This window comes from Chlorocebus sabaeus, chromosome 25 (genome assembly GCF_047675955.1).
Source record: "Chlorocebus sabaeus isolate Y175 chromosome 25, mChlSab1.0.hap1, whole genome shotgun sequence".
In the NCBI taxonomy this organism is placed as follows: Eukaryota; Metazoa; Chordata; class Mammalia; order Primates; family Cercopithecidae; genus Chlorocebus; species Chlorocebus sabaeus.
In genome coordinates, this window is record NC_132928.1 from 69142683 (window position 1) to 69169412 (window position 26730).

The window sequence follows — 26730 nt, forward strand, 5'->3', positions numbered from 1 at the left end:
GTGAAGTTTGAGAACTAAAGCCTAAATGATATCACGGCACAGCCTATAAATGAAGAGTTTATAACATCTTGAATAAAGTGGCAGAAGAATTGAATCAGCCATGGCCTATGATAATATAAATATGCAGAATTCTAAAGATCCTATTCTCTGGCAGGCAGTACCATTTTCATATTTGAAAGTGGTTGTATGGAGTGTTCTCTGTATCTGTATGCACCAAATAAAACAGTCTATTAGCAGGGAAGAATGCTTTTCTTCCCACTTCCAGAAATAATTGAATTAGATCATATTGAACGTATATTTAAATAATGCTACAATGCTAATGTTATCCTCCAATGACTAAAACAGCTTTATAGAATTATTATTTGAAGACTGCTTCTTGGTAAAATTTTAATGATCAGTTCTAATTTTCCAGGAGTTATAAAATAAAAGCTTAAAGTTTTTTATATTGTGTTATACAATGCACTTATATAAACAACCTTTCTTGGCATTAGGGTTTTAAAAATCAAATTCAGAAACAGATGAAATACCAAAACAGTTCTAAGAAGAGATCTTTCTGCTATGAAACCTGACATTAGTAACTGCAAACAACTAACAATACCTGTCACATTACATTCCAGTTGTTCATATCAATTTTATTAGTTTTGTAGTTTGGGGGTATTTAACTTTTAGATTTGTGTATTAGTCAGGGATCTCTAGAGAAACAGAACCAACAGGGCATGCGTGTGCTTGCGCGTGCGTGTGTGTGTGTGTGTTTGTGTAGGGAAAGAGATTTATTTTAAGAAATTGGCTCACACCAGCTGGGCACAGTGGCTCACGCCTATAATCCCGGCACTTTGGGAAGCTGAGGCTGGAGGGAGGATCGCTTGCGCCTAGGAGTTCAAGACCAGCCTGGGCAATATAGTGAGATGCTTGTGTCTGTTTTTAAAAAATTGTTATGTATTTTAAAAAAAGAAATTGACTCACATAATTATGGAGGTTGGCAAGTCCAAAATCTGCAGGGCAGGCCAACAAGCTGGAAACCCAGGGGAAAGCTGTTGTACAGTTCGAATCCAAATGCCCTCTCCTGACAGAATTCCTTCTTGCTGGGGAGAAAGCAGTCTTTTTCTATTAAGGCCTTCAACTGATTGCACGAGGCCCACCTGTATTATGGAGAGTATCTGCCTTGCTCAAAGTCCACTGACTCAAATGCATTAATTTCATCTGAAAGAAAACCTTGACAGTAACATTTAAGATAATGTTTGCCCAAATATCTGGGTACCATGGCCTAGCTAAGTTGACACATAAAATTAAACATCACAATTTGTTTTGGTTTTAAAGTTGTATAAGAGCCACGAGAATCAGAATTTCAAATCTTGCCTTAAATACATATTTTTGAAGTGTTATAATAAAATATAATAAATACATAATTTTGAAGTGTTATAAAAACTTTAACAGCACCAGGTCGGTTGGCAGGGAGTGGAGGGGTCTGTACTTTTCTTCTTTTAAAAGCATCTGAACTGTCCTCAGGCTGAAGAGCACTGACTTCCAGAAATGAAAAGCTTGTTAAAAATTTTCCCCCAAAAAACTTAAAAGCAAAAGATGAATCCTGCCTCTGTCCATAACACAGAGAGGGAACTTGCTGGCAGCTCCATCCGGGCCCTGGGCTTCAGGGTTTTAGAAGTGTGGCTCTGCTTATTTACACAATATATGATCTGCTTGTTTCTCTTAACATTTGGAATAAGGCTCTATGTCTTCCTTTGTAAAAGATGTTTTCCCTATTGGTTTGATTTCTATGAAATTGATTTCAGTGAAACATAACAAAGTTATTTACAATGATCACTGGAAATAACAGCTACAACATGGCCTGAAAAAGAACATTGCGAACCAGCATTAAGATGTGTTGAGGGTAATGGTGTATTACGAAGTTCACATGTATTTAGCAAAATATTTTATATGAAAGGATCCTTTTGCTTCTTTATCCTCAATTCCTGAGTAAAAAACACATCCCATGAATGTCACCTCATGCAGAAAAGAGAACTGAACTAACAGTTTCATTAGAATAGAAAAATCATCTGAGTAAAAATACCAGATGATTTATTAAGCAAACCCCTACCCACTGCCTTAAAACCCTAGGCTTGCTGTCATTTAGATTTCCTGTCAGGAATGCTCATATTTCAGCTATAAATAGAACATGGCAGCAGAGAGAGCAGCTTTTTAATGAGGTCATTCCAGAGTCTGCATGATTTATTTTCTTTGAGTCTTTGCCATTTTTTGCTTCAGATGTGACCCCTTCGTGATGATGATGCAATGCGACAGAATCGTACCAGACTTCCAGAACACTACCCTTGCCGCCCGAGTGCCCGCTCTGCCTCCTCCTTCCTCTCCCTCTCTGTCCTCCTTTGCACACTTGCTCTTCAGAGCCTCTTGCAAAGGGGCAGCAGCAGGAGGCTTCCATCATATGTTTAGAGACCACTGATTGGGTCTCACTTTTGGTCACTCTCCCATCGGACACTAAATATCCCAACTGGAGCTTGGCTCATGTCTGGCTCTCCTAACGTTGTTTACCTTCTTTCCTGAACTTTATGATCGATGATAGGGGTGGGAGAGGTGTCGAATAATGGAGACAGACATAAGACTAATACATTAAAAGCAATTGGGTGAACTAAGAGTTTTCCCATCTTCCTTACTAAACCTGAATCTATAATACTCCTACTAGCTTCTAAAAGAAAAACAGAAATGGAAAAGACCATCTCTAGTCAATACCCCTTCACTCGATGTGATTTTCCAGATGCTGGGAAGGGCCCTCCAACCCCAGTTCCCCACTCTCCTGCCCCTGTCATTGGTGCATGATTGTACTTACCTAGCGGACAGAAGCCTTTGTTCCCAGTGGTGACAGCTTTGGTGACTCTGGAGGCTTTAGGGTTCCCTGATTCTAGCAACACCCTGAAAGACACACCAACAGTCCTTCCCAATCTCCTTGTGATCTAAGTTAGAGCTCAGAGGAAGCACAGCTTCACAAGGTCCATCCTCCCCAGCCCACCCTCTGCCTTCATCCCAGGGTTGTTTGGCTCCTATTGGGGGTCTATGGGCGGGAGCACCACAGCTGCAGTACCAAGCACATTCCTGCCTCCTGGTCTAGAGGCCTGAAAAAGGCTGGCTGTTTTCACAACTCATTTAGCAGGAGCACCTGACCTGACCTGAGCCCTCCTGGTGGAAAACCCAGCCGGCTCTTCTGTGAGGTATTTTGGTCTGGACTTGTCGGCTGATGGACAGCTGCGTCCATCAGTATCCCTTTCCCAGCTGGGAACTACTTGAGGGTCCTCAGGACTGTGCTTCTTTGTCTTTGTATCTCCAGTGCCTAGCACAGGAGGGGCACGTAATAAGTGCCCTATAAATATTTGCTGAGTTTAATTGAATCTTTATTTGAACACTTAGGAAAAAAGCAAGTGACACCGCATGGAACGATCCTTCAGGACGGGGAATTCATCTTCCTGTTCACTGATCCTCTCTTCTGTTCATGGAATCAGTCCTTCATTTAATTAACATGTATCAAGGGCCAACTAAGCCTAGGTTTCAGGCTTTCTGCTGTGTCTCAGGAAAGTAGAAGAGTAATAGGCAATCTCTGTGCTTGCTTAGTTCATAGCCAAGTAGGGAAGACAGCTAATAAGGCAGGATTTTAGTACAGTGTGATAAGAGTGCTGATAAACGTGCATACGTCACAAAAGCACGAAGCTAGGCATCTAACCTTGCTGTCTGGAAGGGACATTGAGGCAGAGAGAACAGTGAGAACATCGGCATGGAGATGTGGGAGACATGAAGTTTTGTGCAAACAGCTCAGTGAGGCTCCAGTGTGGCCATCACAGGAGGATGATCATGGGAGAGACACAGAAGGAAGCAAGACAGGAGGAGCTAACGAGGCCCAAGCAAAGGGACCTTGCCTACATGCTAAGGAGGCTGGGTTCTGTCCCAGAGCACCGCAGGAGGTGATTAAGCTGGATAGTGACAGGATCAGATTTGCATTTACTGTAAAGTCAGGTGTAGTGGTTCACGCCTCTAATCCCAGCACTTTGGAAGGCCGAGGTGGGAGGATCGCTTGAGGACAGGAGTTCGAGGCCAGGAGTTCAAGGCCAGTCTGGGCAACATAAGGAGACCTCATCTTTGCAACAATAACAAAAAAGAAAGATCACTTTAAACACTAAAGACATTACTGCTTGTGCATGGAGGATGGTTGAACATAATTACCATGAGATGGATAGTCTTCTCCATGGGGTCCTAGCTTCATGCTCTGGACAACTGAATGAAGGAGACAGCCCTTAGGAGAGAAAATAAAAGCTGAAAATGACCTGAGTTTTACTACAATTGGACATGTTACTCTATGACTCCACGCGGCTCCTGTCTACTTCCGCCAAAACGGCACCACCTTCCTGTTCCTAGGGAATCCCCCTAAGATAGAGGGTGGCAATGTTACTTCCTTCCATTTCGTTAGAGGCCTTGGGTCCATGAAGTGTGGTCCCCCTCCTTGCAACTTCCTAGGGAGGGCCTTTCTGAGGCAACTTTAAAAAATGAGACATTCTCTTCTTCTCCATTCAGTGCCAGAAGACGAATGGGGGATTATAGGACTAATGGTCATGAACAGCGTGAAGAGGAGACAGACATGTTCCAGGGAGTGAAGGCGGTGTCTGCAGAGCATTCGGAGGCCCAACTCTCTGTTGTCCCAGGAAAATTAAGGTGGGAATCAGGGTATGTTTTGCCAACCCCAGCAGAGATCTTCCGCTCCAGATAGGGCTCCCATTTGTGTCATCTGTGGCATGTCGCACCACCCTAATTCAAATATTATGACAAGGTAGCAACCAGACGCGTTGAAGGACTGTGAGGAAACAGGCACTGCTAGAGTACTTCCTGCATAAGAAATGATATTTTCATTTTTAAAATCTACATTTCCCCTCTTGGCAGTGGCCCAGCGACACAGACAAGGGCTGTAACAATGACTAATGTGCAACTCTTAATGTACCTGCTAACTACAAGTCAGGGCACTTTTACATCCGTATCGCAAATCTTGATGTTTCAGTAGGCAGTTACACGACAGCAGGCAATGTATTTTTTTTTCCCCCAGGGAATAAACTCCCCTGGAATAATATGGGAGGAGTCCTCGGCATGCCGATAGGTGTCAGCTGCTCCTGATGCAGGAGGGGACACCTTAGACCTGCCCAGTGGCCATCAAGCACCACTGGAGTTGAGCCTCCAGTGTCTGCTAATCTCAGCGTCATGAGCACCAGGGCCACCTCTGCTAGGTGGGGCCTGAAGTCTGTGGTCAGTCTGGGGAACTCAGGAGGACATCTGCCACTGTCACAGTGTTGCTGTGTGGACCCCGCCGATCTTAGTGCAGACCCCTGTCAGTTTGCCAAGGCAACAACCATCCCACGTGTGACAAGTGACTTCTTCTCTGTGCCACACTCTGTACTGGGGTTCCCTATCCCCAGCAAATTGATCTGCTTCCCAAGGTAGTAAGATTCTTCAGATTCACTCAAGAGCCACTTCCCAAGGTGACCCCACAGCCCAGGGGTGTGTGACTTGGATGGGCCCTAGTACTAAGTTCTAGTTCTGTGCTTAGAGCCAAACCTTTTTGGTCCTCTGACCAGTTGAGGACCCTCTGTTTCATCTTCCAAGCCACCTAGGCCCTTGCTTGTTTTATTACAAAGTTGCCCCCTAGAGTTTGGATCCTAGTTCTGATTTTTTTTTTTTAATCACCCTTTTCCTTTATGCTGAGCCACCTTTCAGGAGCTCCAATGCCCTTTTCTGCTGCTTTGCCTGAGTCAAGACCTTGCCCAGGCCATGAAATACACTTTTACAGTCTGGCAACTCAATGGGGTACCTCTGCTTCTGGAAAGATTCTTTCCCCTATTCTTCCCACTAAGTGCAGCTCAAAACCCTGGACTTTGTATACACAGTAAACATAAGAAGGCTCTGAAAGGTGGAGAGAAGAGGCAGATGGGCCAGGGACCTTGGGACCCAAGTGTCATAAGCTGAATTCTGTCCCTCCAAAATTCATAAGCTAACATTTTCATCCCCAGTGATTGCATTTGAGCATAAAGTCTTCAAAAAGGTAAGGAAAAATGAGGCCATTTAGAGCGGGCCCTGTTGTGCCGGACCCCTAATGACTTCAATAGAGACGGTGTCATGTTTGAGAGGCTGAAGAAGAGACCTGGAGCCAGTGCATGAGACATAGGGTGTATTGAGGGGACTTACATACAGGGTGGCCCAGTGGCAATGGGCTGGACAGGAAAGCTGCGACCGCCTGTCAAAAGCATGTGGTTTTACAGCATTGTTACTTAGCACCCTCTCCCGGCAACCTCCATCTGGCAACCTTCATTCAACCCAAGACGAAGCCTACATTCCATGGCATGGGTCAGGGATTCCAATGCTCCTCACAGATAAGGAATGAATCTCCAGGTTGGCCACTCCAAATTATTACTGTCAGGTGCATCTGCCATATAGGCCCTAATCCAATATAACGGGTGTCCTTTTAAGAAGAGGAGATTAGGACACAAGCAAATACAGAGGGAAGACCACGTGAAGACACCGGGAGAAGACAACCATCTGCAAGCCAAGGAGAGGGGCCTCAAAAGAAGCCAATCTTGCTGACACCTTGATCCCAGACTTCCAGCCTTCAGCACTGTGAAATAATACATTTCTGTTGTTTAAGTCAACCAGTCTGTTGTACTTGTTATGATAGCCCTAGACAACTGATATACCAAGGAATTACACAGTGGTGAGTTTCTTTAGCCTTACGTATTACAGACATGGAGTTCAAGGAGCCAGCAACCTGAAAACACCAACAGGTTTAGACCAAAAAACAAGCCCCCAACAAAAGCCCACTTACCTAGCCAAAAGACAAGGAAAGGGTCAGCCTAGCAACGCAGAGATGTTTTAGAAAATAACAGCTCCACTCCAGACAAACATTATAGAGAAAACTGTGGTCTCACCCGTATCCATGCCTGCAAAAGCCAAGCAGGGAGCCTAGACTTCCAGACTCATCAGGCTGTAACGAGGTGTCCCTGGTTCTCTCACTGGGTTTGTGTCTGAGAAGGCTGAGTCGGGAGCAGGAACTTTCATTCCTGTAGGGTGGTAAAGAGCCTCTCTCCCCTGGTGTCTCTGAAGGCCCCATAGGGAGGTGCAATGAGACACTTCTAACACTCTCAGCCAGGGACGTATCAGTGGAGGCCTAGCGAGGTCTGGAACACCCATCCCTGCCCAGGAGAAATGAGGAGTCTCCTCCCTCAGTTATCACCAGAGTCCAACTGGGAAACCTGATCTTCTCCTCCCGCCAGGCGCTCCCCCTTATTCCTGCCAGAGCAGTGTCAAAGGGAGCCAGCTGAATTAGCCCACTAAATTGTATTAGCCAATGCAATATGTAGCCAACTAAATATTTACTACATAAATCTTACTGAGAATCTCATAATATAATACAAAAATATCCAGATTTTAATAGGAAATTACTCAGCATATCAAAAACAGGAAGATCTCAAGTCAAATGACAAAAGGCATCAATAGATGCCAGCAACAAGGTGACAGAGACGTTAGAATTATCTGGAAAAAAATATTTTAAACATTTTATGTTATTTATCTATTTATTTTTATAAACAGAAACAGGGTCTCACTATATTGATCAGGCTGGTCTCAGATTCCTGACTTCAAGTGATCCTCCTGCTTCAGCCTCCCAAAATGCTGGGGTTACAAGCTGGAGCCACTGCACTGGACCAGACAAAGATTTTCTAAAGCAGCCATCATAAACATGCTTCAGTGAGCAATTACAAACAGGCTTGAAACAAATGAAAAATAGACTCTGCAAAGAATAGAATGTTTCAGCAAAGGAATAGAAGATACAAAGAAGGACCAAATGGAAATTTTAGAAGTAAAAAATGCAATAACCATTATATAATGTATAAAAACAGAGTGGATGAACTCACTAGCAGAACAGAGGGGACAGAAGAGAGGATCAGTGAACAGGAAGATAGAAACATAGAAATTATGAAATCTAAACCACTGGAAAAAGTGAACAGAGCTTCAGGGACCTGCAGGACCCTAACAAAAGATGTAACATTCGTGACATTGGAATCCCAGAAGAAGAGGGGAAAAATGTTGAGGCTGAAAAAGTACTAGAAGAAATAATGGCTGAAAACTTCCCAAGTTGGGAAAAGACATCGATCTATAGAATCAAGAGGCTAATCTAACTCCAAACAGGATAAACCTAAAGTAATACACACATAGGCTCGTTGTAGCCAAACTGCTGAAAACTAAAGACAAAGAAAAGTCTTGAAAGCAGCATGAGAAAAATGCCTTACCTGAAGGAAAAAATAACTCCAATGACAGAGGATTCCTCATCAGAAACCATGGAGTGAAGGAAGTGGCACAACATCTTTTAAGTACTGAAAGAAAAAAACTGTCAAGCTAGAATCCTGTAAACAGTGAAAACATTTTTCAATAATGAAGAAAAAATCAAGACATTCTTAGACAATGGAAAACTAAGAAAATTGGTCACCAGGAGACCTACCTTAAAAAAATGACTAAAAGAAATTTTACCTAAACAGAAGGGGGGGGGAAAAAAAAGGAATCTAGGGACATCAAGAGAGAAGATAGGATATAGTAAGCAAAAATGCTGGTAAATATGATATACTTTCCTTCTTCTTTTAATTTTCTATATTATGTTCGACAGTTGAAGCAAAAACTATAACACTCTTTGATGTGGTTCTAAATGTATGTATAGCAAATATTTAAAACAATTATAATAGGGCATATAAAGGGATGTAAATTTAGGTAAAGTTTCTATCCTTCACAGGTAACTTACTCAACTTGATAAAGAACATCTACCAAAATATCCTGTAACTATACTTAATGGCAAAAGACTGAAGGTTTTCCCAAAAAGACTAGGAACAAAGCAATGATGTCTACTCTCACCACTCCTATTCAATGTAATGCTGAAAGTTCCAGCCAGTGGAATAAGGCTAGAAAAAGAAATAAAAATATATGGGCTGGAAAGGAAGAAATAAAATCGTCCCTACTTGCAGATGACAGGATTGCCTATATAAAAAATATGAAAGAATCTACATAAAAGCTCCTATCACTAATAAGTGATTTCAGCAAGGTCACAGGACACAAGGTAAAAATACAAAAGTCAAATGCTTTTCTATATACTAGCAATTAACACATGGTCATCAAAATTAAAAATATAATACTATTTACAATCATACAAAATAAAATGAAATATTTAGCTGTGAATCTAACAAAATATGTATAGTGCCTGTATGCTGAAAACTACCAAACAGCAATGAAAAAAATAGAAGAATATCTAAATTAATGATGGAGGCATATCATGTTCATAATTGGAAGATGCAACATCATAAAGGTGTCAATTCTCCCCAAAATGATATGCTGTTTTAATACAACTCCTATCAAAATCCCAGCAAGATTTTTGTAGATATAGGCAGATTATTCTACACTTTATATGGAGAGGCAAAGGGACTAGAATAACTAAAACAATCTTGAAAAAATCTGAGGAATCAGTCTACCCATTTTCATGACTTACAGTACAGCCACAGTAATCATGACTGTGTGGTATTGGCACAGGCAGAGACACGTAGATCAATAGAACAGGTAGAGAACCCAGAAATAGATCCATACAAATTTACCCAAATAATTTTTGACAAAGCAATTCATTGGGGGAAAGATCACTTTTTCAACAAATAGTGCTTGCATAATTGGACATCCGCAGATAAAAACAAAAAACAAAAAACAAAAATCACCACAACCTAAATTTCATAGCTCATACAAAATTAACTCAAAATAGATTACAGACTTAAATGTAAAATGGAAATCTATAAAAGGTTAAGATTAAAAGAAATACGAGAAAATCTTAGAGGTAGGCAGAGTTCTTAGACTTGACAACAAAGCATGATACATAAAATTTAAAATTGATAAAAAGGACTTTATCTAAATGAAAGACTTTTGCTCTAAGAAAGACACTTAGGAGGATGAAAAGGCAGCCTACAAACTAAGGGAAAATATTTGCAGACCACATATGTGAAAAGAACTAGTATAGTAAGTAGCACATGTAAAGAACACTCTGGGGACCAAGGCGGGAGGATGGTTCGAACCTAGGAGTTTGAAACTGCAGAGAGCAATGATGGCACCACACTGCACTCCAGCCTGGGCAACAGAGCAAGATCTTGGGGAGGAAAAAAAAAACCCTCTCAGAACTCAACAATAAAATTCAAACAATCCAATTGGCAAAAAGCATGAAGAAATATTTCACCGAAGACAAACTACAGATGGCAAGTAAGCACTTGAAAAGATGTTTGGCCGAGCGCGGTGGCTCACGCCTGTAATCCCAGCGCTTTGGGAGGCTGAGGCGGGCAGATCACTTCAGGTCAGGAGTTCAAGACCAGCCCGGCCAACATGGTGAAACCCCATCTCTACTAATAACACAAAAATTAGCCAGGCATGGTGGCAGGCGCCTGTAATCCCAGCTACTCAGGAGGCTGAGGCAGGAGAATCCCTTGAACCCAGGAGGCAGAGGTTGCAGTGAGCTGAGATCATGCCACTGCACTCCAGCCTGGGTGACAGAGCGAGACTTTGTCTCAAAAAAAAAAAAAAGAAAGAAAGAAAGAACAAGAAAAAAGAAAAGATGTTCAACATTATTAACCATTAGAGAAATACAAATTTTAAAACACACCTATTAGAATAACTAAAATTTTAAAAAGTCGTTATTATTTTTAAATGGGGCAAATAAAGGGAGGTAAATGTAGGTAAGGTTTCTATACAAGGGTAACTTAACTTGATAAAGAACATCTGCAGAAAAACCCCTATACCTAACAGTATACTTCACGGTAAGAGACTGAAGGTTTTCCCAAAAAGATCAGGAACAAAGCAAGGATGTCCATTTTTACCACTCTTATTCAGCATAGTGCTGGAAAAATATAGTTGTTGCTATTTTTTATTTTAGTCATTCTGATAGGTGTGTTTTAAAATTTTTCCAATTATTATTGAATGCTGAGGAGAATGAAGAAAAACTGGATCAAGATCTAGGTTTCCCTTACCACAATTTAAATTGTTGGTGGGATTGTAAAGTGATATGGTCACTCTGAAAAACATTTTGGTAGGTTTAAAAAATATTAAGCCTGCCACTACCATGTATTCCTTGGCCTTTACCTTACAGAAATGAAAAGTATGTTCACATAGAAACCTGTATATGAATGTTTATAGACATTTTATTCATTATATCCTAATATTGGAAATAATCCAGATGTTCTTCAGTGGGAATATGGTTAAACAAACCATGGTACAGCCATACCGTGGAATACTACTTAACAGTAAAAAGATACAAACCTTAATTCAGGCAACAACCTGGATGAAGCTCCAGGGAATTATGCCGAGTGAAAAAAGTGTGTGATTTATATAATATTATTATTATTATTGTTATTATTATTATTATTATTATTATTTTTTTTTTTTTTGACAGAGTAGTGCTCTGTTACCCAGGCAAAAGTGTAGTGGCACAATCTCAGCTCACTGCAACCTCCACCTCCCGGGTTCAAGCAATTCTGGTGCCTCAGCCTCCCAAGTAGATGGGATTACAGGTGCACACCACCATAACAAGCTATTTTTTTTCTTTCTTTTTTTATTTTTTTATTTTTTTTAGTAGAGATAGGGTTTCACCATGTTGGCCAGGCTGATCTTGAACTCCTGGCCTCAAGTGATCCACCCACCTCAGCTTCCCAAAGTGCTATATTCTTGAAAGTATAGAAATTACAGAAATGGAGAACAGCCAGTGAGTGGCTGCCAGGCACTAAGAAGGGGCTGATGGTGGAAGGCAAGTGGATGTGGCTATAAAAGGGCAACATGAAGATCCTGGTGGTAATGGAAACCTTCTATATCTTGACTGTATCAATTCCAACATCTCCGTTGTGATATTGTGTTATAGTTTTGCAAGATGTTATCATTGAGTAAACTAAGTAAAGATTCATGGAATCCCTCCATATCATTTTTTACAACTTTATGTGAATCTGCAGTTATCTCAAAATAAAAAATTTTGTTCGGCTGGGCATGATGGCTCAGGTGTTTCTCTCCAGCACTTTGAAAGTCCAAGGTGGTAGGATTGCTTGAACCCGGGAGTTCAAAGCTGCAGTGAGCCACGATTGTGCCACTGAACTCCAACCTGGGTGACAGTGAGACCTTGACTCAAAAAAATAATTATTTTGATTATAAAATCAAATAATATTTTAAAATATTTTAATATAATAATTAATATTAAATATTAAATATTTTATATAATTTATATAATATATAATTAATATAATAATTTATATTATATTAATTGCATAATTTTATATAATGATATATAAATTATATAATTATAATATAATATAAAATATATAATTTTATATAATTATATAATTTATATTATATTAATATAATACACAATATAATAATTTTATATAATTAATATAATAATATAAAAATATTTAAACATATTATAAAATCTTATAAAAGTATTTTTTTTATTAAAAAAACATTAGTGATTATTTCTAGCTTTATACGGTATGGTCAGTTCAGTGTTTCCTCCTGTTCCTCTCAGAAGCCAAACAAAAATAACAAAGAGAACAAGAAACAGACTTGCCAACACCATCCTTGACAAAACTAGGAAAAAGTAGAAACCCCAAATCACGCAACAGTAGGAAGGGCGGTCTAACAGTGAAGGCCAAGTTGAAGTGCAAGCAGATGCAGAAGATGCAGATTTTTAAGAGGAAACCTGCAAAGGCCAAAGTGAAACAGTGGATACAGACTGATGGTAAGGAAAAAAACAAAACAAAACAAATCAAACTCAGTTTGATTCCAAAGCACAGTAGAGAAAGTAGAAGCTGAATAAGCCATTATACAGACAACCTGTGCCTTTAGGGAGCATTTTGTCAATGTGGCAGGATGGAGGAGAAAGACTGCACTGTGAGTCACCCTCAGTAACTCTCTCAGTTGCTGAAGGAAAAGTAATCATTAAAGAAATCATCCACATACACAATCTTGTAGGATGAAAAAAATTATTCTGACTGTACCAGACGAGAGAGTTTCCTCCTGCAAGTGATGAGTCCTTCATTCAAAGATGAGTATTCAAAATGGAAAACCCCTCCCTGGGACTTATATTTTCTTCTTTTTCACTATAAGAAAAGGAAGGGGGGAAAGTTAAATGAAAGCAAGTAGCAAACAGAACAAAACAAAAACCTCTTTGGGAATTCTGCTGATAGCAGTGGTGATGTGGTTTGGATGTGTGTTTCCTCCAAATCCCTTGCTGAAATGTAATCCCAGGGTTGAGGGTGAGGACAGGTGTTGAGGCCGTGGTGGTGAGTCTCTCAGGCTTGGTGCTGTCCTTGTGATAGTGAGTGAGTTCTTGCTCTGAGATCTGCTTGTTTAGAACAGCAGGACGCCTCCTCTCCCCTCCCTTGCTCCTGCTCTTGCCTTGTGACTGCCTGCCCTCTCTGCCTTGCACCGTGATTGGAAGCTTCCTGAGGTCATCACCAGAAGCAGGTGCTGGAGTCATGCTTGTGTAACCTACAGACCCTTGAGTCAGTTAAATCTCTTTTCTTTATACATTACCTGGTCTCAGGTATTTCTTTTTATTATTATTATTGTCATTTAATTTTAATTTCATAATCATAAACTGAACTTTGCAATCCAGCTAGGCATGGAAGGGAACCCATGGATCCCAAAGGGAACTGCAGTGAGAACACAAAGATGATAGAATACTGTGAGCAAATGGAGTGCAGGGTGCTCCCCTGAGCTACAGAAGGAATGATCTGTTGGTTAAGATAAAACACAAGTCAAACTTACTAGTGTTGTCCACAGTCAGCAATAGTGACCTCCTTGCTGGTCTTGCCATTCCTGGACCCAAAGCACTCCATGGCCTCCACAATATTCAGTTTCTTCTCTCACCTTGCCAGAGACCACTTGCTTGCCATCTAGCCACTCAGTCTTGGCAGTACAGGCGAAAAACTGGCAATCATTTGTGTTGGGTCCAGCATCTGCTGTAGACAAGATGCCAGGACCTGTAGGCTTCAGGGTGAAGTTCTCGTCATGAAATTTCTCTCCACAGATGGACTTGCCACCAGTGTCATTATGGCATGTGAAGTCACCACCCTGCCACATAAGCCCTGGAATAATTCTGTGAAAGCAGGAATCCTTAAAACCGCATCTTTTCTCTCAATTGCTCAGAGCTCAACATGTTTCTGCTATCTTTGGAAACTTCTCTGCAAACAGATCAAAGGAGACGCAGCCCAAGGGCTCGCCGTCATGGTGATGTCGAAGAACACGGTGGGGTTGACCATGGCTGGTGTTATGGGGCTCCTGGGCCGCAGCAGCATCTGCAAAGCCAAGTATTTCTTTATAGCAGCACAAGAACGGTCCACTACAAGCAGCATGAAGTTTTTCAGCAAACCTCCAACAAAAACTTTTTAAATAAAGACTGTAAAAAAATTTTTAAACCATCTGAAGGCACTGGAGAATGACCCAAACGGATAGAAACTGCAGGATAATTTACTCTTGAGAGATGATTATAGGAGTAAGAATTGCAAGTTTATGCTATATTTTCCCTGCAGATGTTTTCCATCCCCAACCCCAAATCCTGCTGCAGAAAATCACAGCCTTTCTAGTTAAAAGTGTCAGAAAAACAGAGGGTAGGGTTGGCAAAACAGGAGATTTAGGAGTGAAATCCTGAAATCAGGAGAGTTCCAGAAGAAGTGAGCCCCAAAATATGAGTATAAATTCTGCCCAAACCTTTGGCTGACTGCTAAACTATGCATATGTAAGAGAGAGCCCAAGAGACTCAAAGAACTAGCAGGCAGATGTGAGAGAGGAAAGTGTTCTTGAACGCCTACCTCCGGTGAGATATGCAAATGTGTCGCTCTTTTAACTGCGCATTCCCAGCCATGCACAGCTCAGGAGGCGTAAAGCTGAAGCCATAATGGCCTGCGGTGCCAGAAAACAGAGCTGGGACTGGAGATCAGCTGGAAGCAAGGAAACCTCAGAGAGAATAAGTCCCAAGATTTCAGTGTAAACTCCTCTCAAACTTTTGACTGACTGTTTAACTGCACAGATGGAACACATGTTCAGAGACAAGGCTATAAATGTAGCAACTGGAAGAGAAAAGAAAACTGGGCAGAGATGTCAGCTGCTGCACTCTACAAAGGAGACAGTGTTTACAATTAGAATTTAGGCAAGCAAGTTAATGGCTTAATAGAAAAAAGTTCAATAATCTTCAGAAGAATATAACACATTACAGAGCCATTGCAACATGTCACCTACAATATCAAGTTTTGAGCCAAAAAACTGCCAGACTTACAAAGAAACAAGAAAGGGTGGTCCATATTCAGGATACATGGAAGTTTATGGAACCTTACTGAAAGTGAACTCAGATGTTAGTTTTAGCTGATAATGATTTTAAAGTAGCTATTATAATCATGCTCAGAGAATTAAAAGAAGCATTGTGTTGATGAGCAAACAAATAGCAAATCTCAATAGAGAAATTAAAATTATAAAAAAGAAGCAAATAAAAACTCCAGAGCTGGCCGGGCGCGGTGGCTCAAGCCTGTAATCCCAGCACTTTGGGAGGCCGAGACGGGCGGATCACAAGGTCAGGAGATCGAGACCATCCTGGCTAACACGGTGAAACCCTGTCTCTACTAAAAAACACAAAAAACTAGCCGGGCGAGGTGGCAGCGCCTGTAGTCCCAGCTACTCGGGAGGCTGAGGCAGGAGAATGGCGTAAACCCGGGAGGCGGAGCTTGCAGTGAGCTGAGATCCGGCCACTGCACTCCAGCCTGGGCGACAGAGCGAGACTCTGTCTCAAAAAAAAAAAAAAAAAAAAAAAAAAAAAAAAAAAAAAAAAAAAACTCCAGAGCTGAGAAGTGCAACTGAAAGAAAAAAGAAATTTACTAGATAGGCTCAACAACAGATAGGAGATGGCAGAATAAAGAATCAGTAAACTTGGAAGAAGATAAGCAGAAATTATCCAACCTGAAGAACAAAAAGAAAAACAAGTGAAGAAAAATAAGCGGACCCTCAGAGGCTTATAGAACAATATCAAGCAGTCCAACATAAGGCTTAACTGAAGGAGGAGAAGGAGAAGGAGGAGGAAGAGGAGGAGAAAGACAGAAAGAGAGAGAGAGAGAATAGTCTTTATATTTCTTTATTTATCAAAAAAAGACAGAAAACTCCCGATATCTGGTAAATGTGAGTACATCTGGTAAAGCCCCAAAAACCCCACGTTGGAGACATTCAGAGAAAATCACACCCTGGTACAGAACATTCACTCATACCGCAGAATGCCAATGATAAAGAGAAAAATCTTGAAAACTGTGAGAAAAATAAGATATTACATACAAGATAATTAACTTATAATTTCAGCTCTGACAAGAGAAGGGCTTGGAAGTCATTACTCCCATCCTTAGAACAAGAAAAAGCCAAACAAACCATCAGTTCATGACCTTTCTTGGACACATCAGAGAACTAAGTTTGCAGAGCAAACTGCCACCCCCAAATCTGGAGAGACGGGCAAGCCCAGAGAGTCACAAGGACACCTGCTCACCCAGAGCAGAAGCCGATGAAGGCATCAACTCTTAGGAACGTGTCCATGATGATTTTGACAAATTGCTGCAGTGAACTAGCATGGAAGTAACAAACTCCTGAGGCCTGCAGTCTTGAGGTGGGGACCTATGTTTTCATGGGTTTCACCTCCAGAAACCCCACCAGGTTCTCATGGTGAAGAGCCGAAAAAGATCCCTTCATGTCTCTGGCAGGAGTAGAAGAAGAGGCCAGGCATGGTGGCTCACGCCTGTAATCCCAGCACTTTGGGAGGCCGAGGTGGGTGAATCGCCTGAGGTCAGGAGTTCGAGGAGTAGAAGAAGAACAAACATCGTGAGATGTGCCCAGAAGGTTTTTCACGACAATGAAAAACACTCTATAATAAAGGTGGTTTCTCTTGAGTTTGTAATATCCATTTTTAACTAATCTAAATTCACCCTCAAATAGCAGTATACTGCTTTTGTGTATTACATGTACCATACAGTGGGATTACCTTATAATTGAGATGATTTTTCTTATTTGTATATAAATAAATCTCAATTCCCAGATGGAGAAAATTATTTTCCAGGAAAATAAAAATTTACAAAACTGACTTTAGGAGAGAAAAAAATCTAAACGGATCAATTACTATAGAAGAAATAGAGGAATTTGTCCAAAAGTTGCTTCCTAACTATCACTGACCTTTTACTCTGGCCCTCAAAAGAATCAGGCTCCAAGTTTTCACAGGGGAATTGCACCAAACTTTCCAGGAACAGATGGCCACAATGCACTTTCAAATGTTCCAGTGCATAGAAAAGGAAAAAAATCTTTTAAACTCTTTACAAAATCAATCCTAACAATGGTAACCCCAAAATGAAAACTACAGACTAAATTTACTTATAAATAATTGATGCAAAAATCCTAAATAAAACATTAACAAACAGAATCCAGCAAAAGTCAAAAGGGTAATCTTTTAATCAAGGGGATTTTATTTTGAGAATACAAGAAGAGGTCAATAAAGAAATTCACTATTAAAGCAATTCCCAAGAAAGAAAAATAGTATGATTATCTTCAAAAACAATTCGTTTGATAAGCATCCAATCTTGACAACTAATTCTGAATAGATGAATAATAACAAGGCAATTTCTTAGAGTGATTAAAAACTGTATCTACCTCACCCAGTTTACCACAATGTTTATGAAATCCCCTCCTGAAGAAAGTCCCATTTAAGTCAGGAATAAGACAAAAATATCCATTACCATCATTTCGATTTAAAGATGTTTGGAGGCACTAAACAAGGCCGAGAGACTAGCAGGGGGAAAAAAGAGGCATAAAAATGTGAAAGGAGAAGGCAAAATCATCATTATTTGCAAATTTTATTGTATATCTAGGAAACCTCAAAAAATCATCTAAAAATTAGTTCAACCACATAAGTGAGTAAGGTCAGTACCAAACTGCAAAAATAAATCAGCAGGCCTGGTGGCACACAACTATAGTCCCTCCTTCTGGGGAAGCTGGGGCAGGAGGGTCGCTTGAGCCCAGGAGTACCAGGCCAGCCTGGACAACATATCAAGACCACGTCTACTTAAATTAATAAATTTAACTTAAATAAATCAACAGTTTTCAAATGTACAAACAATATCCACTTAGAATATACAATGGAAGGGAAGACCACATTTACAGTAGCAAGAAAAGATGAGCTTACTAGAAATGAGCTTCATAGGAAATGTACAAGCATTATAGAAAACATAAAAATACCATTGAGGGCCCCTCAAAGAAGACTTGAACCTAGGGAAAGGTAAGATTGGTTCTTGAAGAGGAAGTCAACCTCATAAAAATGTCAATTATCCTAAGTTTATTTACATATTTACTGTGATCTGAGTAAAAATACCAACATGAGTTTTTTTCTTGAACTAGATAAGGCCAAGTGTCGTCATACGGAAAAACAAACAGGTGTGAAAAGCCAGCTGAAGTCTGAAAAAGAAAAATGAGGATAGGAGAATCAGTCCCATAAATATCAAACATATTTAAAAACTATGGATTTAGGACAGTGTGGCAATGGGACATGAGTAAACCCATCTTGATGACCATGTGAATATGCTTCTCTTCTGTTCTTCCCCACTAGAGACAACAAAGCACTGCCATCCACCCAATTACGGCATCTTTTACACATCCCTTTTCTTCGAAAATAAAGCATCTCCATCCACCCAATTGTTCATTTCAGAAACATATGGCATCTTTGACACACCCCTTTTCTTCACCATTTATTATACATTTCATTACTAAATTGTGGAAATTCTACCTGCAAAATACCTCTAAATATCGCCCGTATCTTCCCAAATCACTTGCAGCCATCGTAGTCTGGTCAGTATCCCTGCTCACCTCTGTAGAAGCCTCTCGTCTTCCCCTCCTTCCACTTCCTAGCCATTCTCTACACGGTCAGAGATGGTTTTAAAAGATAGATCTGATCACATCACTGTCCTACTTCCAACCCTTCCCTTGCACTTAAGACAAAGTCTAAAAGAGCTGGGAGAGCCCTAAAGCCTTTGACTTTCTTTCCTTCCACCAAAGCCTCCTCGCTGGCATAGCCCCCCTTGCTCCTGTGCTGTGGCAAGGCTCTTTTCCCTCCTTCAGTTTGTTGAGCCCTTCCCCCTCCAGGCCTTCACAACAGGATTCCTTCACTGGGAACGTTCTTCATATGGTTAACACTCGATCCTTTTTTCCTTCCTTCCTTCCTTCCTTCCTTCCTTCCTTCCTTCCTTCCTTCCTTCCTTCCTTCCTTTCCTCCTTCATTCCTTCCTTCCTTCCTTCCCTCCCTCCCTCTTTCCTTCCTTCCTTCCTTTCTTTTATCTGAGATGGACTCTCACTCGGTCTCCCACACTGGAGTGCAGTGGTGCGATCTCAGCCAGCTCACTGCAACCTCCTCCTCTCAGGTTCAAGCGATTCTCCTGTCTCAGCCTCCCGAGTAGCTGGGATTACAGGCATGCACCACCACACCTGGCTAATTTTTATATTTTTAGTAGAGATGGGGTTTTGCCATGTTGGCCAGGCTGGTCTCGAACTCCTGACTCCAAGTGATCCACCCGCCTCAGCCTCCCAAAGTGCTGAGATTACAGGCTTGAGCCACCACACCAGGCCCATTGTTTTCTTTTTAAACAAACTTTTAGTTTTGAGGTGATGCTAGATTCACCTGCGGTTGCAAGAAGAAACATGGAGAGTTCTCTTGCACCCTTTCCCCAGCTCCTCCCAGTGATAACACCTTGCGTAGCTACAACACAGTGTCACAACCGCAAATTGGTATGTATGCAATTCATGACATTCAGGTTCCAACAACTTTACACATGCTGGATGTGTGGGTGTGTGTGGATTTAGTTTTATGTAATTTTATCATACAAATAGATTCATGTGACCACCATCATGGTCAAGCTACAAGGCAGGAATCCAGCACCAGCATCCCTCAGTCTACCCTATTACAGCCACCAGCACCTCCCCACTCCCCGCCTCAGCATTTTAAAAATGAATCTTAAACATCATTTACTCAAAAAAAAAAAAACAACTCTTCCTTGATCATCTAAGCTACATTTTCCTCTCATCGTAATGCCCCCAATTTCTTCTTTATGTCTTCTTATCACAATTTTGAGTTAGGAGTAATGGGTTTAATGCCTTTGAAATGTCTCTCGATTTAGGCTTCCTCACTGGTAAGCAGTTTTTCTATCCTTGCTGCCCTTGACTCTGTGTCCAATGAAAGGGAGAGTGCAGGCACTACTTGGGAACAAGGAGGCGACAGGGATGGTGGCTCACACCTGTAATCCTAGCACTTTGGAAGGCCAAAGTGGGAGGATCACTTGAGCCCAGAAGTTCAAGACTAGCCTGGGCAAACATAGGCAGACCTCATCTCTACAAGAAATTTAAAATATTAGCCAATCATGGTGGTACGTGTCTGTGGTCCCCACTACTTGGGAGGCTGAGGAAGGAGGATTGCCTGAGCCTGGGAGGTTGGGGCTGCAGAGAGCCATGATAATGCCACTGCACTCCAGCCTGGGCAATAGAGCAAGACCCATTCTCAAAATTAATTAATTAATTAAAAATAAACAGATAAATAAAAGGAGGAGACTACAACGTAGAAGTGTCTTGACCCGATAGAAAGGAAAAGGTGAAAAATCAGTGTTTACACTTCAGTGTCTGTGGGAGGAAGAGGAGGACAGAGGAGGTAGAAGCTTGCAGAGATGCCTATGTTGGGGCCTCCTGTTCTGGACTGAGTCAAAGAGAGGAGAAGAAGGTGACACAGAAGGAAGTAGACAGCACACAGAAGCTTGTCCTCTTTCTAACCTGGGATTCTGAATAGGGACCTCTTTGCTGAACTTGGGGCAACTGAGGAGTCCGACAAAGTGAGCCTCCGTGAGGCCTCCTGCATCATTCAGGGCCCTCTGTGCCATAGAACAGGCTCACAAGTCCCCATTGTCTCCTGTGACAGGGAAATGGTAGTTTCTGAGACAGTACAGGGAGCTGGCCAGAAAAAAAGGTCCATATGGAGACTGAGGTGAATGACATTGGGGCCTAGGGCTAAAGCCAGCCCGATCAAGCCAGGGACCGAAGTGAAGTTCTGCAGCCAAAGCAGACCCTCAGGTTCCCCCAAACCGACGGGAGGAACACGAGGCCAAGAGACGCGCGTTCTGTGTCGTCCCATCTCAGACGTCAGCTCCTGATAGCAACACCACTACGAACCTCGCTAATCCTGCTAACCTCACTAATCCCACCCAAACCAGTGCACTCGGGGACTGGGGCCCGTTCAGTTCCTTCTTTCCACACACATAGTCACACAAGTCTCCTGCACACCCACAGATTTTGGAAATAAATCAATAGAAGATGAGGAAACCTGAAAAATGGATTTGTCCAAAAGCAACTGAATTTGAAGGGCAGGATTAGACTGCATTTAACAGATTGAAATAAGTTTTTAAATTTCCTCTAGGAAAGCTGGCAGGTGGCTTTGGGGAAGATTAGATGAGGTTTGGAAAACATGAGGCCTCTTTTTCTTTCCATAGCTGAGTACAGTGTGGGTAAATTTGCAACCCTGTGACATACGTATTTATTGATAGGATTATTTATTTAAAATCTACTTATTCCATTGGACTATAAGCTCCACAGGGGGGAAATATTTTGTTGTTGTTGTTATTGCAATATCTGCTGTGCTCAGCACATGGTAGGCACTCAAATATATTTATTACAAAAATTAATAAATGCCTGTAGATTCAGTTCTGCACTTCATTAATGATTCACTCAAAATAAAAGGTGTCATTGACTTAGCTTTCAATAAAAAGCTGGTCAAGGCCAGGACTTGTTATTATGTTACACATAAAACATAAATGGCTCAGTGGCTTTCCCCCAGAGTACAGGGCACTGCCACTAACTCATGATATACTCTGAATAAGGAACTGAACCTCTTTGGTGGGGAATGGAGGTGGGAGTCTCTGTATTTTTCTCTCCATAGGGAGAAAGAAGTGTCAACTCCCAGTTTCACTGGCAAATGAAGAGTAACTAATAAATACAATTATGGAACTTACAGACTATGAAGACATGCCTGCCAAACAAACTGCTCCAGAACTAACACGCCGTCTGCTCACATAAGTTATACTATTTAAAGACATCCTCCTGGCCAGGGGCGGTGGCTCACGCCTCTAATCCCAGCACTTTGGGAGGCCGAGGCAGGCGGATCACGAGGTCAGGAGATCGAGACCATCCTGGATAACAGGTGAAACCCCATCTCTACTAAAAATACAAAAAATTAGCCGGGCGTGGTGGTAGTCCCAGCTACTCCGGAGGCTGAGGCAGGAGAATGGCGAGAACCTGGGAGGCAGAGCTTGCAGTGAGCCGAGATCGCGCCACTGCACTCCAGCCTGGGTGACAGAGCGAGACTCTGTCTCAAAAAAAAAAAAAAAAAAAAAAAAAAAAGACATCCTCCTAAGGCTCTGCTGGGGAATCCTGAGCCCAATCTTCAGCTAAGTTCAATAAGTCATGTGTGCAAACGGAGAGGCAGTTCATAGCTTGCAAAAAGTTGCCACACAAAATGTGCAGCTCTGTAGGAAGTCAGCTGTGAGGATGGGTTCCCTCCTTAGGAGAAATGGTGTGGACCACAAACTAGCAACCCCTTCAAGCAGCTTGAAAGAGAATATCACAAACCACCCTGAGGTCGTGAGAACAACTAGACCCCTGTTGTGACCTTAGTGTTGGTAGTTTTTGTAGTTTTGTACCATGAATGACACAGACGTTATTTACTACAAGTGCTGAGGTACCAATCCAAGTTATTTCTGGCCTTAACCTCTTGCTTTGTTCCCATGAGTGTATGGCTGTATTACACAGCTGAGGACTTTCTATTGATGAGAATAAGTGCTTCTTTTTTTTTTTTGATTTCAAGTTTTGGCAATAGGTGTTTATATCACAGGCTACTTCTCAGAGATCAATTATTTCCCTAGTTGTGTTTTCAGTCCTGGAATAGAGTGAGGTTGGATTTTAATTAAATAATTAATTAATATGTTTTTAACATGCTCATATGCCAGGGACTGTGTCCATTCATGAAAAATGAAGAAGCCCAGATCTCCTCTAGCTAGTCACACTTCTTGGTTGCAGGTAATGGAAACTCACTTAAATTAGCTTAAACAAAAAGAAAGGAATGGAGTGGAAGGATGCAGGAATATCCATGTACAAGAAATTGGACTTCCCATGGGACTGGAACCAGGACCTGGAAAGCCAGGGAAAGTTCATCTGTTTCTTTTTGGAAGTTTTTGGTTCCTTCTCTCTGCTTCTGTCTGAGCATCTATTTGATTTTTCTCTCCATAGTCTCACTTTCTTTGTTTTTAGAAGAAAATGTCTCTTTCAGTCGTCTACATATTCTCTTGCTTCTAGCACTGCCAATCACTAGAAATCTCTTTGTTCCAATTGTAAATTCTCAGGAAAGAAAATTCCACTTGGCTCAGCCTAGTAGTCAATAAATGGGCTCTCCTAGGGTCGGGGTGCAACCCTGGTCCATGTGGAATAGGCTGTCTCGTCCATTGAAATTTGGTCAAGGAAAGAGAAGCCATTCCATGTATGCAAAGATGAAGGTTTTATCACGTGGAATAGGAGAGCCACACAACCATTGTAAAGAGTGAAGGCAGGATACCATGGAATACTATGTAGCCATAAAAAAGGATGAGTTCATGTCCTTTGTAGGGACGTGGATGAAGCTGGAAACCATCATTCTCAGCAAATTATCACAAGGACACAAAACCAAACACCACATGTTCTCACTCATTGGTGGGAATTGAACAGTGAGAACACTTGGACACAGGAAGGGGACCATCATACACCAGGGCCTGTCATGGGGTAGGGGGAGGGGGGAAGGATAGCATTAGGAGATATACCTAATGTAAATGATGAGTTAATGGGCAGCACACCAACATGGCACATGTATACATAGGTAACAAACCTGCACATTGTGCACATGTACCCTAGAACTTAAAGTATTAAAACAAACAAACAAAAAAAAAGGTACTGCTTTAGGAAAAAAAAAAAAAAAAGAGTGAAGGCAGGATAATCAGGTGAACAATTGCCAATCATCCCAGCCTGCACAGCCAAGCAGGCGACTTTCAAGAACTCACCCTAAAACTATTGTGAATCTCAAGAACTTCAGTGTTACTCTCCCAACTTATCTCAGCTTGCAACAGGGTGATTCTCAGGATGTTCACCAAGGAGCTGCTGCAACGATCAAGAACTGTCTGGCAGCTCCCCTCTGTATTACCCTACAGCACAGATGAGTGATTCTCAGAAGTGGTCGTCAGCTCTCTCAGCTGCTGGTACCCTCACACTGGGTGGTCTACAGGAACATCCCCAGAAACTGCTGCAACCTTCACATCTACCTGTAAACGCTTCCAGACAATAATCCCTTCTCCTTGTCTGTCTGCTAAGTCTCATGAGTACCTCTTTTTTTTTTTTTTTTTTGAGATAGGGTCTCACTTTGTCACCCAGGCTGGAGTGCAGTAGCCTGATCTTGGCTAACTGTAGCCTGACCTTCCAGGTTTAAACAATCCTCCCACCTCAGTCCCCCAAGTAGCTGGGACTACAAGCACATGCCAGCACACTCGGCTAATTTTTTAACTTTTTGTAGAGATGGGGTTTTGCCATGTTGGCCAGGCTGGTTTTGAACTCCTGAGCTCAAGCAATCCACTTGCCTCAGCCTCCCAAAGTGCTGGGATTACAGGTATGAGCCACTGCACCTGGCCACTCATGAGTACCTCTTAATGGAAAATTCCAATCAGAATCCTGTGCGGAGGGGCATTCTGGCAAATATTGTTCTGGGTTTCTCTTGTATGATGTAGAGGAGATGACAGACAAGCACACTGGTGGGAAGAACTGAAAACAAACAATTGGGATAACCTGGAGCCCCAGAAATGCAGAACCACAGAGCAAACCTGGCTACAGAGCCCACAAAAGTGAGCATTCACATATATGTGCATGCACATATGTGTGTGTATAGGGAGTACAGACAGGTGTGGAAAGACAGGTGTCAAGGAGAAACTGGGGCATGGTCTGGGCATTATTTACAACTGGAAAAGGGCAGATTTCTCAGACTTCCTCATCCTTTCCTGTGCAATCTGAGCCACCCAAGTGAGCTGGTCTGCAACCAACATTGGTTGCTCTGTCCTCCCGAGCTTTCCTCTTCCTCCTTCTGGCAATAATGTGAGGAATTTTCTTGGGTGGGGAAGCCTTGATTACCCCTTCCACAGTCATGTGAGCCAGGACTGTCTGTCCAACCCCCAGCCCCAGCCTGGGGGCTCAGTGACTGATAAGGCAATGGACCTACATCCAAGTGCAGCAGACCAAACTTCTCCCTGAGAGGGACTATGGAGGATTGCGAAATTCGTCGAATGTGAGGCCTGGATTCATGCTCTTCTCATAGAGAGCCTTCCCAAGATATGGAGAGAAATGCAGAGCGCTGATGACCTCTTTGGGGTCCCTCAATTCAACTATATCTGAGGCCATTAATTCTGGGCTTTTTAATTACATGAGTTAATAAGTTCTCCATTTTGCTTAAGTCAGTTTGAGTTGAATGCCTGAACATTCCAACTACTGCATAAACAGAGTTAAATCTGCTCCAAATTGTTCCTCTGCTCGTGTGTTCTCTAGGCCTGTTTCCCTACCCCATCTCTCTCTTTCTCTCTCTTTTTTTTTTTTTTTTTTTTTTTTTTTTTGAGATGGAGTCTTGCTCTGCCATCCAGGCTGGAGTACAATGGCATGATCTTGGCCCACTGACTGGAACCTCTGACCCCTGGGTACAAGTGATTCTCCTGCCTCAGCCTCCCAAGTAGCTGAGATTACAGGTGCGTGCAACCACACCTGGCTAATTTTTGTATTTTTTTGGTAGAGATGAGATTTCATTATGTTGGCCAGGCTGGTCTCAAACTCCTGACCTCAGGTGATCTGCCCGCCTCAGCCTCCCAAACTGCTGCAATTACAGGCATGAGCCACCGTGCCTGGCCCTCATCTCTATCTGTTGAAATCTCACTCACCCTTATGACCAAGCCAAGCTTCACTTTTCCAGGAGACAGGTGGCTGTGCATACCTTATTTCCTCTGCACCCTCTGTCCTGCATGAGTGGCCTCACACATTTCCATACACAATGTGAACAGTGGAACATGCCAGAAGGCGAGATCTCACGCATCTTTATGTTTCCTGATGGCCTAACTGGATTATTGCATATAGTAGCTCCTAGCTAAACATTATTGAATTAGAAAATGCTGAAACCAACAACAACAAAAAGTGAGACAACCCAGTTCCAACTTAGGCAATGGACTTGAATAAACATTTCTTCAAAAAGGACATACAAATGGACATACGTGAAAGATGCTCGACATCGTTAGTCATTAGGGAAACGCAAATCAAACCCACAATGAAATATCACTTTAGATCCATTAGCATGGCTACTATCAAAAATACAGAAAACAAAGCCTGGGCATGGTGGTTCACACCTGCAATCCCAGTGCTTTGGGAGGCCGAGGCAGGAAGATCGCCTAATGCCAGGAGTTCAAGACCAGCCTGAGCAATATAGTGATACCCCATCTCTACAAATAAAAATAAAAATTAGCTGGCATGGTGGTATACACCTGTAATCCCAGC

At 41.9% G+C, this 26730-nt stretch overlaps 1 protein-coding gene across 1 annotated transcript in view; it reads right to left on the reverse strand.

The window, feature by feature from the left end:
• Window positions 1–26468, reverse strand: part of LOC140710173 (uncharacterized) — a 95875-nt gene extending 69407 nt beyond the window's left edge. Inside the window, exons 1-4 of the mRNA XM_073011408.1 lie at window positions 26451–26468; window positions 24216–24356; window positions 14310–14402; window positions 13957–14160 (exon numbers count right to left, since the gene is read on the reverse strand). Of these exons, the coding sequence (XP_072867509.1) occupies window positions 13957–14160; window positions 14310–14402; window positions 24216–24356; window positions 26451–26468 (456 nt within the window). The remainder of the gene's footprint in view (window positions 1–13956; window positions 14161–14309; window positions 14403–24215; window positions 24357–26450) is intronic.
• Between the last annotated feature and the right edge of the window lie 262 nt (window positions 26469–26730).